Below are 15,000 nucleotides of genomic sequence, written 5' to 3' on the forward strand. Positions count from 1 at the left end.
GGCTCCTATCGCTGCATGTGTAATTTTGGCTATCAGACCACTTCAGGTGGCAGAGCTTGTGAAGGTGTGTACACTACCATTACAATTTTTAAAAGAAGATATAAAGTTAGTATTCAGAATTGGTACTGTGCAATGGTTTGCTGTGTTCTCTTTGAAAATGCTCTTTTAATTCATCTCCATCAGATATCAATGAATGTACGACCAGGAATGTTTGCCCTGGTGGAATCTGCACCAACACAGAGGGTTCTTACACATGTACAAACTGCCAGGCTGGATATGTTAGATCAGCCGATGGGCAGAGCTGTGAAGGTACTGTGAATAGTGCATATCTTTTAGAGCTGTAACATGTGTACTGCAAATGCTTAACAGAGTATGTACTACCTCCAACACATGAGGTTTAAATGCTCTCTTTGCTGTAGACATAGACGAGTGCAGTCAGACCAGCCTGTGTGTGGGAGGTGTGTGTGTGAACACAGATGGCTCATACACCTGCACACTGTGTGAAAATGGATACACACTTTCTCAGGACAAACAGAGGTGTGAGGGTGAGTGCAGCTTCTTATATTGTATTATATTATATTATATTATATTATATTATATTATATTATATTATATTATAATTGTAATTACAATGTTTACAGGATACTTTTTATGTGAGAGTAGAACAAATCGCATAATATTACATTTATTAACATAACAAAAGTATCAGAAATATCAGCTGATGTACTTGAACAGTAAAATGAGGTATCCCCATGGGTTGTGGAATTGAAACATACTTCCATGATGATTATGTAAAAGAGGGTCTCTTAGGGGACGTTAAGGTGTAAGTTTCTAGTGCTTGTTGCTGTAGCATATGTTATATGACTGAACCATTTGACCACCTGTGGTGCAGATTGATAGGATTGGGTGAGAGAACAGCATTCATTAATCAACAGTCACTATACCAAAATAATGATACCTCAAAGAATCAGAATCAAATGCAGTGGACATAAATGACATATTTGTGATATTTCTCCTGGTTGAAAATGTTTTGCATGTTTGTACATGTTTCTTCCTCTCAGATATAGATGAGTGTCTGTCTCCTTCTGCCTGTTATAATGGTGTGTGTCTCAACTCTGAGGGTTCGTACTCTTGTGTGGACTGCCCCTCTGGATACAGGATCTCAGCCGATGGAGAGGTCTGTGAGGGTGAGTGTTTGTTTGGACTGCCTCTCTTGATACATCATCCCACACAGCGGAGAGATTTGTGAGTGTGTGTGTGTGTGTGTGTGTTTGTGTGTATGTGTGTGTGTGTTTTGTCTGCTGAAGGTGCCCTTTGCCCATAACAGGAGTGTTAGGTGTCACTGGGGAGTATTTAATGCAGAATGGAGGGCTATTTTGTTTTTGAGTCATTTTACACTCACAAGTCAAACCCTCAGGCTTTGGCCACATAGCGCACCACAGCAAGTCATCTATTAAATATTTATCATGCGAATATATGTAACCTGATCTGCTGAAATGCCTCGTGAATTCTGGAAGGTCTTGGTCAGTAAGAGTTTACTGTCGTCTGAGAATTCGAGTGCAAATTGGATTGAATAGAATAATTTTATACTCCTGTCTTTTATGAATCTCCTCAGATATTGATGAGTGTGCATCGCCTTCAACATGCCCCCAAGGAACCTGTACCAACACAGATGGTTCCTTTACCTGTACTATGTGTAGTCCAGGCTACAGAGTCACTGAGGATGGAAAGCAGTGTGAAGGTGAGAGAGATGGGCATAAGCTAAGATTGTTGTAGTAAGACATCACATCATTTTTTGGGCCCAAAACTTATTCTCCTTGGCTACATCCAACAGATTTTTATCCCAAAGAATGACATCTACCTCAAATAAAAAGGATGAAATCATCTCTCTTTTTTTCTTTCTCTCTCTCTCTCTCTCTCTCTCTCTCTCCCTCTCTCTCTTTCCAACTCTTTGACATAGAGCACATTCATGATGCTGTCAGATTTGAAATACAATCCCTAAATTTTGATGAAAAAAAGTGAATACCTTCATTCGTGAAGAGTGAAACATGCCAAACATTTTTTGAACCCCAGACCTGGTTTACAAGAAGCTTTCAGTCTAGCAAACATTTTTGGCAAAATCATTTGGATTTTAAGAGATGATGATGAAAGATTTTGAGTTTGTTTTGCTTCTGCTGTTTCACAGTCTGATTAAGAACCAGGTGCAGAAATCTGTAGAACTGAAATATGGTCCAGGATTATGCACTTGTACACATTACAGTAGATCAAATCCTATTCAACAGTTTTCAGATAGTTTTCAGTAGTTTTCCCTGTCCGACAGCTTTTCTATCTCACACTCAATGGATATTCAATCAAGCACGCAATGTTCCCTGCTCATGGCAGCTGTATTTCTCTCTGTTTTTTTCTCTCTCTCTCTCGCTGACTCTCATATTGAAATGATTGAGGATGGAATGATCAGTAAGAAAGACTCTGGCATGAAGAAGGTTTTAGAGCGAAAAAAGATGGGCTTTAGGCTCCTTCGTACAAGAGCAGACAAAGGGGGCTTTAATTATGTTCTGGATTTATACTCTACAAGACATGGACATATCAAGTCCTTTAATCTGAAACGGAAAGCGATACAACAGAACCAAATGCTCCATCTTTAACTTCCCAGGGGATTGTGACAACAATCCTGCAGAAATTAGGACCACAGCTCTGGATTTTTATACACATCTTTATTGTACTAGTGACTGTGAAGCAACATGTGTAGAAGAGTTTCGGAAAGTAGGTGGATTGTTTTGACATTGCTCCCAAGAAAAAAAGGGGTAATTTAATTGTTTAAGTGGCCCTACGCTATCCAAAATACTGTCCAAATATCTTTCAAATAAGTGTTACAAGTGTTACATTGATATTAAGGTGCATCCTAATCAATCTTATTGTGTGCTTCTTTGTACTGTAATGGACAACCTGTTTTTTTTTATGTTGGATTATACTAATATTTTAAAATTTAAAAATCAAAACATGGGATCATTGTCCCTTGATCAAGAGAAAGCTTTTGACAGAGTAGACCACACGCACTTGTTGAAAACTCTGAAAGCTTTGTGGAGATTTGTGTTGTTTGTCAAATTGCAGCGTAAAGGAGCTGAAGTTATGTTGAAGGTTTGGGGGTTGACTTAGTCATCAAGTAATGGTCCAAAGGGGCATTAGGCATGGATGCCTATTGAGGGGAGTATGAGGGGATTGCTCTAGGTCAGTGGCAGGGAAGAGCTCTTCCACAGTTTCCAGGTGGTTTTCAGTGGGGCAAGGAAGGGATGAAGTATTCTGAAGAGTTTTTTTATGTTCTGAGGACTACCAGAAGAAAAACTGAGAATACATAGTGGAAAAAGTGTGTGCTAAGTTGTCTCAGTGGACATGGGTCCTGCCCTAACTGTCCAAAATGGGAAGGGAGCTGGTTGCAGCACAAATTCGTAGTTCTGAAGTCACTAGATGTACTGGTCAGACAACAGCAGAAGGACATGGACAGGCATGGACATCACTTTTAAAAGTACAGAGAGAGGTTTTGTCAAGGCAGAGATAAACTTCTGTTTATTAATCCCACTATACAAACCTGCGTACTGGCCTCAGCAGGCATGCTGGACTGTTTCACAGCAGCTAAACTTACCACACTAGGCTGTCTGAGGTAAAGCAACTCTTGGAAGTCTGCTGCGGCTTTGAATGAGGAGACAGGAACCAGGTCCGTCTGCTTTCATCAGTGAGTGATGGACGAGGTGGTGTCAGCAATGTCTGGCTAGTTCAGTGAAGCGCTGGAGCTAGAGGTCATGCAGGAACGACTGAAAAGTTGAGTCCTCCCATCGCTGACTGTTTCTGCTGTTTATACAGCCAACCAAAGATGATTCACCCCTGTCTTAATGACTCAAAGTGGTCAGGTGTGTTTGCACTGGGCTCATCCCCAGAATTTATCTGAAGGCCCCTGCACAAAGCCCCCATAGAGACAGTCACTGGGGATCTCCAGTGGGGGACTGTGCATGGGGCCATGGCTACAGACACGTACCGTACATAAGGAGAAGGCTGTGCTTTTTTTCAGACATCAGAGAATTTAGAACATCAGCTGAGGTTTGATAGGTTCAAGGGGCTGTTTAGGGCACTCGGGACATTGGTTAGGATATTAGGACCTGGTTTAGTGGATCGCCTTTGACTTAAATTGGTTTTGTGTTTGGTCCTAAATGCATTTGCGCATCATAGTCGTGTATGGTGATTTTTTTTTTCTTTTTTTATGAGGACAGGTAAAATTAGCCAATAGCCAAGTAAAGGGCTGGAGCAGAGCTAACAATGAAAGGAGTCTGTAAGATACAGAATTGAGTTTGCTTATTTTAAGATCATGTGTGACATATTGCGAAGGGGAGGAATTACACCCTGTTGACTAACTAACCCTGGCCTTGACCTCAAATTTTTAATATAAACGACAGAGCTTTAGCTTCCAGCTCCCTGCTTATCTTAGTTAGGATTTTTTCAAAGGGGAATGAAGGGCCCTATATTCTAGCAAACTAGCACATTCTCTCAGATGGCTTTAAGGCAACACTTCACTCAACACTAGCAACTTTCACTTGCTGCTAACTCTTCAGGAAATACAAACGTTCCAACAGACATAAGGTTGAGTAAAAACAACTTCATTTGCTCCTTTTTCATATGTGTCTTACTGGGAGATTGAATAGACCCACTGAGAACAAAGGCCAAACCTTTCATAATCCCATCTACACAAGTGTTTTGAAATATTGACCAATGGATTTCCTTGTTTTCTTGAGAAAATTCTGGAGTGCTTATTCATTATTCAATATAAGATTAATGTTCTCATTTGAAATGCAAACCTATCCTCTCTCTCTCTAGTATTTCTCCAGGATACACACACCCACACACCCACACACACACACACACACACACGTACAAAGCATTGTAAGAACACATTTCTGATCAGATCCAAGGACAATTAGCAACATTTTGAAATTTGATCTAGTTGTTAAAAAGCACTTGGAATAGCTAGCTGCTCTGGATTGTGCTCACATCATATTTTATCTCAGCTCAACGCCATATTCTGTCAGTTTAGTCTAACAACTGCCGTGTGTGTGTGTGTGTGTGTGTGTGTGTGTATTGGTGGGTGGCTGGCTGGGTGTATGAGTGTTTGCGTGTATGTATGTGTGTTGTTGTGCATATAAAGCCTAGCAGGCACGCTTGGAGTTTGCAGTGATATGCAGTGCTCACTTTTGTTTGGTTATCAGTCAGTCTCTTTTTTTGCAGGGTCCTGTTCCTCTTTATGTGGCTCTGATTCAATGTTTTGATAGAGAAGTGTGGAGATTGAGATGATATGAAACAGGGTCACAGGAACGGAGTAGAGTGGAACAGTAATAGTGTGTCTGTTTATTGCCAGTTTGTTTTTTGCTCAAAATGTAATGTTGACCTCCCACAGTAACTATTTTGTGCTCACTAGTACAATGAAGAATTATTTTGAGAGAAATGTTAAGTAAGCATTCTTCACATATTCCTTTCAATTTGTTTGGACAAGTTCACTATTAGTATCTGACCCTCCCATTCCCTCTTTCCTGGGTGCTTATCCAGTTCTCTCTTGTTGTGATCACGCAATTGCTAATTTTTTCTATGCTATTTAAAATATGTATTTCTCTCTCTCTCTCTCCCTCTCTCTCTCCCTCTCTCTGTGTTACAGATGTGGATGAGTGTCAATCTCCTGATGTTTGTCCCATGGGTGTGTGCACTAATACTGAGGGCTCCTTTTCCTGCATGACCTGTGACTTTGGTTACAAAGTCTCCTCAGATGGACAAACATGTGAAGGTATGTGTGTGTGTCTGTGTGTGTGTGTCTGTGTGCACAGGTGAGTGACAGAGTCTGATATAGATGACAGTTAGTGATTTCTGTGTTGCATTGTATGTTTCACTGTATGTGTATATGTGTCACCACAGATATTAATGAGTGTGAGGATGTGGGTAACTGTGTGAATGGAGAATGTATAAACAATCCTGGATCATACACCTGTGTCTGTCCCATGGGATTTGATCTAAAGGGGACTAGCTGCAAAGGTATGTCTTCGTACTGTGTGTGAATGTGCTTTACTCATTCTTTTAGGCTGTTGTCTAACATAACGGAATATGGCTTTCATTGTAACTCAAAACAAAAAAACAAACAAAAAAGTTTATTTATTGACAATTCTAACAAATGTAATCTGTTGGGTTGCATGTGTGTTTGCATGCGTGTGTGTGTGTGTGTTTGTTTTCTCTGTGTTGCTCAGACATTGATGAGTGTGAGTCGATGGGTATCTGTGGGGAAGGGGATTGTTTGAATACGGATGGCTCTTACCTCTGTGTCTGCCCGCCGGGTTACTCTCTGCTTAACAGCGGATTGGGCTGCCAGGGTAAGAGAACTGCACCCCTCTAATGAAACTATCTGTCTGTCAAAAGAGTTACTGGTCAGCTTGTGTAAACTGAACTGAATTGCAAACTGAATTTGAAAAAACGCAAGGACATAATGGTGCTACAAGATTGGACACATGTCAGACAAAACATCTGTCCCCATTTAAAATGCTTTATACAAATCAAATTGCATTCTGAACAACTGTAAAGCACAGAATCGAACAGAGATTAGCAGCACAGCTAATCACACACACACACACACACACACACACACACACTCACACACACTCACACTCACACACACACACACACAAACACAGTCTACCAGCTAACCTGAGTGTAAAGCCTTCAAAAGACATTCAGTGATTGAGTCAAAGTGGGCAAACAGAGGACAACCCGCTGCCCTTCCCTTTCTCTTTCTCCTTCTCTCTTCAGTCTGCCGCTTTCTGTCATTAATTTTTCAGAAGAGAAAAGAATGAGGAGAAGATATTAGAAAGAGAAACTGCAATGCAGGGATGATTGATGTGAATGTTGGACAGGATGGAAGATAAAGATAAGAAATGAAAAGGGTGGGAGCGTGGTTTCACAGAAAAGAGTGTTGGGAACAGGCAGAAAGGAAGGAGAGAGCAGATAGAAACAAAAAGTGAGCCCTGAGTCCTGACTCTACCAGAGGATGATCTATGACATGAGGGAGGGTGTGAGTAAGAGAGAGAGGAGAGAGTGGTGAAGAAGCGAGAGCTATGGGTCAAACCCACTGATTTTCCTAATGAGCCATGAAGAGCTATCAAACTGTCCTCTCTTTCCAGCTGTAGATTATGGATTTTGATGTGCAGCCAATGCCTCACTATACACACACACCAAACACACACACACACAAACACACACACACAATTGTCCCTCCAACCAAATTTACACGTACCACATGTATGTATAGCATTTTTGAGAGGACAAAAAGTTTTTTAATGGACTTGGAAAACCATTACAATGTGCTACTAAACTTACTACAGCGCACATTTTCTAGTGTTAAGTTAAACACGAGAGTGTTACTTTTGGATTATATAAACACTTTTTAAATGTCAAATGTGTATTATATATCATCCCCACTCACCACCATAACTGTGATTCTGGGAGCATTCAAAAATATTCGCTAGAGTAACTGTATAATTTTTCTGTTATATAGTTATTTTTTTAAAAAACATATAAGTGTGGGTTTTAATGGAATTTACATTAACGCTGACATTAGTTCTGTTCAGCTCTAGCTGAACACTGAAAAACAAATGCATTCACTTATTTTGTGAACTGCCACTCTGTAACACAAAAGCGTGGAGTAGAAATAAGTCAGTGATGTGTTGTAATGTAAGAATGGGTGGAAGAAATGAGTCTCTGCAGAGTGACAGTGTTAACACTGGTGTGTGTAATGTAATGTTAACTACATGTGATGTTTGGTAGTGTGACTGTTTGTAGCCTGGGGTTCTCTGAGTCTGCACTTGATAAGTTTGAGAGGGTCAATTAGGGCACACAGCTACAAGTTTTACACTCTCTTGCACATTTAAAATAAACACACACACAAACATATACACAATCATGAAGACTTACTATATAACTACTGTGGCCCTGTCATCTGTACTGACACCAGATATTGCCAGTGTTGTGCAATACACACACACACACACACAAACGAACACACACACAGATACACACACACACACACACACACACACACGCACACACACACACACACACATTCTCTGCTGGCGAAGGGCCACTGAAAATATTGTGCCTTAATTATGCTATAAATCAAACACAGCCTTTCCCTGCTGATAGAACGAAAGCCAGACCAGCAGAGGACTTTTTGCTTTAGTATGTGCATGGTGTGTGTGTTTGCATGTATGTGTTTGTGTGTGTGTGTGTGTGTGTGTGTGGTTTATAAGATTCAGGGGTCAAATATACCCAGACAGGTTCAGTCCACAGGTAAACAGGAAAGCAGCAGGCTCACCTCCAGTCCCTGTGAGACTTAACTCACCTTTATATAGTTACAATATGTTGACAAAGGCGAAAGAATTCTGGCATTCAGGTGGGGATAAAAATGATAAAAGATCAGGAGTACAGGAGCGTTCAGTTATTCCTATATAATAATATACAGCAAGAGCCCAGTTTTTCACTGGTTTTATCAGTGTTTCTCTTGAGCCAGTGATGCACCTCTCTGACCCCATGTAAGTTCATTCACAGTGTGTATGAATACACTGACTGACCCATTAATTAAATGCATGTTAGAATAACACTAAGCTAATCTAACACATTCACATTCATACATTCGTCTGTGTCTTCAAGGATACACCATACACACATTCATATACATATAGGCTACATATATACATCATACACACATACACACACTCATATACGCACACATTTATGTGTGTCATCATAGATACATCATACACAGATTCATATATACACACATTCATTTGTGTCGTCATAGACACATCATACACACACTCATATATGCACACATTTATGTGTGTCATCATAGATACATCATACACACATTCATATATACCTTCATATTCACTCAACCCTTAAAGTAACCCTCACAAAAATTAATAAGGCAAGCATGGCGATTATTCATTTGATGATGCTAGTCTTTTAAAACTTTTTTTTTTAATTATTATTATTATTATTTTAGTGTATATTACGGTCCACCGCTTAGGGTTTATGTGTCTTCCACAGGCCTGTTACCTGATATGAACCACTGCTTTTCAGCTGAATTCCTATTATCAGGGGTCCGCCAAAATGACATGTTTTTCCTCCCTCTCCCAAATAATGTCCTCTTTTGTTACTGCTTCCCTGCACTGCCCATTACATATGACATCAGTTTATGTGGTTTCATGCAGTATGCTGTAATGTAACAATTATACCCTAATCCACGTTTAATCAAGCATACAGACATCATTATACATTTTTTCTAGCTCAGGTCCAAAATTTCCTTGGCCCTGAGAAATAAGCATGTATGTACATATATTTTTATTCATTATTTCCTCCATGTAATTAATGGAGAGAACTACATTATACCATAATTTGGACAGTGTGTTGAGCTCATCTGTGGAAACTGTGTTTTCACTTCACCCTTTAAGCTGAAGCTGTAATAGCCCCTAATATAACAATGTTTTACACAAGACACTAATGACTGTTGGAGACTGGTTTTCTGATGAATTTTGATTTATTTACTTAGTTAGTTATTTATGGCAGTTAGTTGGTTCATTAGTTTGTTACTTGGTTACTTAAGTACTTAGTCAGTATTCGTTAGTTGGTTGCTTGGTTACTTAGGTACTTAGTCAGTTATTATTTATTTATCTTTAAATGATATCTTTTTTTATACAACTCTAACCTACCTGCTCTGTCTCCCACTCTCTCTCTCTTTCTCGCTCTCGTGGGTTTCAGACGTGGATGAGTGTGCAGAGGGAAGTGTATGTTCTAATGGACAGTGTTTGAACACGGACGGATCATTCCAGTGTGTGTGTGAAGCAGGTTATAAGTTCTCCACTGAGAAAGAAGACTGTGAAGGTGAGGATGTGACAGTTCCCAGTGTCCCTTCTTATGTGGATGTAGAGACTATTGATGCAAGAGATACCCTTTACAGAGGGCAAGAGGCAGAAAGGAGAGAGGTTATGTATGTGTTGAATTACAAGTGTGTTTAAGAAATGGAATGTGAACTTCATGGAATAGGAATACACGTGTCTTTAATTGCTGTGTGTTTACATGCGTGGGTGCAAACCTGTATCAGATGTGTGTGTGTGTGTGTGTGTGTGTGTGTGTGTGTCTCTTTAGATTAGGATTTGTAAGGATCATAGCAGTGACCAGTGACATGTGTGTTGTATTTCTCCAGATCGGGATGAGTGTAAGGAGTATGGCAGTGATATATGTGGTACCTGGCGCTGTGAAAACACCCTGGGATCATATCGCTGTTTCATGGGCTGCCAGCCTGGATTTGACGGCAAGGAGACTGGAGAGTGTGGTGAGTAAAAACTTCTCTCTCTCTCTCTCTCTCTCTCTCTCTCTCTCTCTCTCTCTCTGTCTCCAGCTCAGTCTCTCAGTCACTTTACATTGTCTCACCATCTACCCCCCTCTATGCAACTGATACCACCATGGTACTTTCATTCAACAAACACACAAATAATCAGGGTCTTTCAGTGCAAGTGTGAGGACAGAGAGGGGCTATGGAAGTGAGATGGAAACCAAAAATGTTACAAGTTTACATGTGTGTGTGTGTGTGTGTGTGTGTGTGTGTGTGTGTGTGTGTGTGTGTGTGTTTGTGTGTGTGTGTGTGAGAGAGAGCGAGAGAGAGAGAGAGAGAGAAGAACTCTTGGCAGTACAATGAGTAAGAGCAGATGTCCAGCTTTAGGCCTCACCCTGTCAGAGACTTTGTGTCCCCTCAGTCTTAGTGCACAAATCCCCAAATGTATGAATAGAAGCAGTCTTACACTACTGAAGACTGGAGATGGTTTTGCCATGCCTTCTCCTCAAAAAGTTCCAGGGCCCTGTTCATTTAGTATGATATTTCAAGGTGTGTATCTCTCTCTTGGTCTCTCTCTTTCTCTTTACCTTAAAAAAATGTCTCATTTGCTTTATCAAAGGCAAGTTTTTCTGTTGGCATTAAAAGGCCAAATTTTGTCTTTATAGGGCCTCCAAACAGGCAGTAACAGAGAGGAAAAGGGTGAATTTTAAATTATGACCTTGGCCCACATTAGTACACAGCACTCCAGGCCTGCCGAGATACAACAATCACACCACCACATTTCAAACACTCTCACTCTCTCTCTCTCTCTCTCTCTCTCTCTCTCTGTCTGTCTGTCTTAACTGACTTACACTGGATATTATAGTCAAGGGACCCAAAATGACTGCAGAACTCAAGGGGGGTTTTGTACTTGCACTTCATCACATCCTGGAATACTAATGACTGACAGGGAGAAGGAGCACAATACAGCTCCATCAGAGATTGTCAGGAAATCTTCAATGACATAATGGAACAGTGGACAAACAACATTTAGAAAAAGAGAGATTTTTTTCTTGTATTCATGTCTACTCTGGCTCTTTGACTTTTAGTTTATTCATGTCTACTTTGTTTCTTTGACCACTTTGACTCCAGAGCTATGTATGTTAAATGAATATCAATGTTTTTATTTTAAGAATGATTTTAATTGTGTCTCACCATTGCTCCTGTGTATTCAGACAGCGAGTATAGGCTCTGACTTTCAATGGAAGCCCAGTCTTTCCCTTGCCAGAGGAGCTGTGCTCCAAAAGTGATCTCCCTCTCCCATAGAAAGCCTTACAATGGGCACTTGTTCTGCGACATTCTGGGAAGGGCAAGCAAGGTGCCTGCGTCATTCCAATAAAGCAGAGGTGGAGAGGTTTCCAGACCTCCCAATTACTTTTGGAATGTTTTCTATCCATTTACAAAAATCATCAGCTCTTTACCATGAGGTTGTGGGCAGACTGGTTGTAATTTCACTGTTTCTCAGAGAAAATATGAAGGGCGTAGTTTTGTTTTCTCAAGTAGGTCTCAAGTAGGGGTTGCAGTTGTCTTTGGCTCCGTCATTCGTTTAGTGTGCTGAAAACAAAAGGGTGTGTGATGCTAATGGTCAAATATGAGTTGTAAATTTTGCTTTGCGCACACACACACACACACACACACACACAGGGCGAGAGAGAGAGAGAGAGAGAGAGAGAGAGAGACAGAGAGAGATCCAAACCCTTGAGGGATTCCTGATATGCACATACAAACACAGATCCATCCAAAGCCTTCAGAGACTCTTCATGGAGAGACAGAGAGAGAGAGAGAGAGAGAGAGAGAGAGAGGGAGAGAGAGAGAGACCCTAAATAGCCTTGAATTAGATTGGCTGGTTGTGACATTGAAAGAAGGCCACATGTATCTGCTTTTGCTGCATTCTGGAGTCCTGTCACTGGTTATGTAACCAAAACCAGACACAACTTTAACCATGTTTAAGCTACACCACCATCACAGCTCTGATTTTCTTCCTGTCCCTGCAGTCCCAATCACACTGTTTGTCAATGGCGTTACTCTTAATGTTTCAGTGAGAAGCCATCTTTGCATGAAAAGACATGACAACATGGTCTTATTGAGTAGAATGCTTGCTTAGAAAATGCAGTTTTCCCCATTTTTCGTGAGAGAATTAATTTTGGAATTGGAAAAATAAAATAATACAGTTTTTGTTCAGTTCTTGAATTTTGCTCTGTTGAGACTTTACAGTTGGCCTGAACACTAGCACTGCTACTCAATACTAGCTCTTAATTTTTTTGACCATAACCTCACCTTGCATGATTTAACCAGAATTTCAAATCGTGCAATTTTTTAAATCCAGTCACATTTTTAGACGTTATTGTAGCCATTGGTATGGGTATGTCAGTTTACATGTATCACGCATTTACTTAGACTTCTGCCATGAAGAATCAGGACGTTAGCCAAGTCCCAACAGAAAAGATTTCTTCACTCAGTTCTGTTGGCTTAAACTCACAGGCTGATGACTTTTATTAGCACCGTGGAGGAGGCTAGTAAAACACTTCAAGACAAAGTGGAACACATGCTAGAGATTCTCTTCTATGCTTTTTATTCCCATTTTACATGGTCAGTCTTCTAAAACCCCCATTCAGAGACTATATATTCCATGCTCTGAGTTCACTCATAAATGCCCATGTCAATAACCATAAACAAATGTCATCTGCCCAGCGTTTCAGGTTTTGCTTTGGGTCTGTGCATACACAGATGTTTTTGACATGCTTTTTAAGTTGGAATTGTTTGTCAGTAATCATTACTAATCTTTGTTTACATATTTTCAGGTATTTTCTCCATATCAGCATTACTCATCTAGATATTTTCATTTTTCTCTATTTTAAATTAGATTAGCATTTCCTATTTAATGTGATATGTAATAATTTGAACCTTAAGGTGGACTTGGCAGTCTCACTGTCAATTCCTTACCAAAGGTCCAAAGGTGTACACCCAAAAGTAACAGGCAACATTCTACTCATTTGCACTTTTTTTGTGAGATGAATGTCTTTTTTTTTTCTAAATACACCTATGTGCATGTGCTTATTGGTTTAACATAATAGTTAAGTTCATTTGAAAACTCACTGTATTCACTGAATCTCCTGATGTTAACTGTGAGTCTTAACTTTAGGACACGACAAAGATTTAAAGCAGTTTTTCAAGGTTAGCTAAGTATTGAAATGTTCACCAAATATACCCAAAGCTAAGTGTTTTAAATGATTTTGTGCTACACATTAATGTAGTGGTATTGTGACTGTATTGTGAAGGTTTTGAAACTGGTTGCCAGATTTTATAAAACACTCCTCATAGTCCTCCTGATTAGTTAGTGAAAAGGGTCAAAATTCCCCCGAGGATAAGATAAGTGGGTGTTAAAGCAGTGTTGTACACTTCAGTGGGGGATACGTGTGGCTCGGTTTTAAACCGCTGTTCTTTTTGACCTCAAAGATCATTTGAGCATCGAGATTTCTGTTACTATAAGATCACTGAAAATTGCAGAGCGCAGATATAAGTCTGTGGTTAAAAACGACCCTGCAGAGGGTAGTTAGGACATTAGGTAATACTTCTCCTACACGTCTCTGAATGCTTGAGAGAAGCAGAGCTCATATTCCTGTGACACAAATGACAACTGACTGTGGGTTTTATGATAAATTGGGTATGTATGCTGCTGATTTTTTTTTTTTGTTTTTTGGGTGGTTTTTTTTTTTTTTTTGGTTTTGTTTTGTTTTGTTTTTTGCCAAGTCATAGATGTATTACTCATTTGGGCCCCAACTGCAGTTTTGAATGATGGGGGAAAAGAGCACTGTGGCAGCTCTAAAGAAAAATGAACCGACTACAAAACATTCCCAGAACGGCTCCTTTTCTTAAGACAAACTACATTTCATGGAGCTTTCTGAGATTCTACATTTTCATGTTAGGCATCCAGTGACCTGCGGGTGAGTCCGTGGTCCTAATAGGCTTACATTGATGGATAATCAGACACAGTTCTGGTCGGGAGTTTTCTCAGAAGATTGTTTTCCCTGCCACATGGAGCAAAAAGAAAATTTCTGGCTAATTTTTCTCCTTCCCAAACATCTCTTAAGTGGCCTAAGCCTTAGTCGAGGGCCCTAAACTGTTATATAATCTGACCTCCCAGGGCCACCAAGTGAGTAAGAAGTCAGTTCCCACTGCACTGAATGCATGCTAGAATCTGAAGCGTTCCAGATACACCCTGCACTGTAACACATGTTCATACACACACATGCACAGACAGCCATCAGAGCCTGCTCAGTTGACCTGATCAGGTCTAATAATGGCTCTTGTAAAGCCACAAACAGTCATTTTTTTGTTTCTAGCTTCCTTACTGATATCAAACCAATGTAGTCATATTGTTCAGCAAAAGAATTTTATTTACATTTTTTCATACCAAGATAAACCGAGAACATACACATAACATATGCAACTGGTACAAGAGAGATTTAACAATAGTAAAAAATAATAGATGATCAAACAGTACGATTAGTAACAGAGAACAAAAAAAATGAAAAACAATTACATTATCT

At 39.9% G+C, this 15,000-nt stretch overlaps 1 protein-coding gene across 1 annotated transcript in view; it reads left to right on the forward strand.

Moving 5' to 3' along the window:
• Nucleotides 1-15,000, forward strand: part of LOC115804559 (latent-transforming growth factor beta-binding protein 2-like) — a 94,074-nt gene that overhangs the window by 71,907 nt on the left and 7,167 nt on the right. Inside the window, exons 21-30 of the mRNA XM_030765103.1 lie at nt 1-64; nt 184-309; nt 420-545; nt 1,062-1,187; nt 1,616-1,741; nt 5,696-5,821; nt 5,950-6,066; nt 6,276-6,398; nt 9,838-9,960; nt 10,283-10,411. The exon at nt 1-64 is cut by the window's left edge and continues 59 nt beyond it. Of these exons, the coding sequence (XP_030620963.1) occupies nt 1-64; nt 184-309; nt 420-545; nt 1,062-1,187; nt 1,616-1,741; nt 5,696-5,821; nt 5,950-6,066; nt 6,276-6,398; nt 9,838-9,960; nt 10,283-10,411 (1,186 nt within the window). The remainder of the gene's footprint in view (nt 65-183; nt 310-419; nt 546-1,061; nt 1,188-1,615; nt 1,742-5,695; nt 5,822-5,949; nt 6,067-6,275; nt 6,399-9,837; nt 9,961-10,282; nt 10,412-15,000) is intronic.

Source organism: Chanos chanos, chromosome 1 (genome assembly GCF_902362185.1).
Source record: "Chanos chanos chromosome 1, fChaCha1.1, whole genome shotgun sequence".
Lineage (NCBI taxonomy): Eukaryota > Metazoa > Chordata > Actinopteri > Gonorynchiformes > Chanidae > Chanos > Chanos chanos.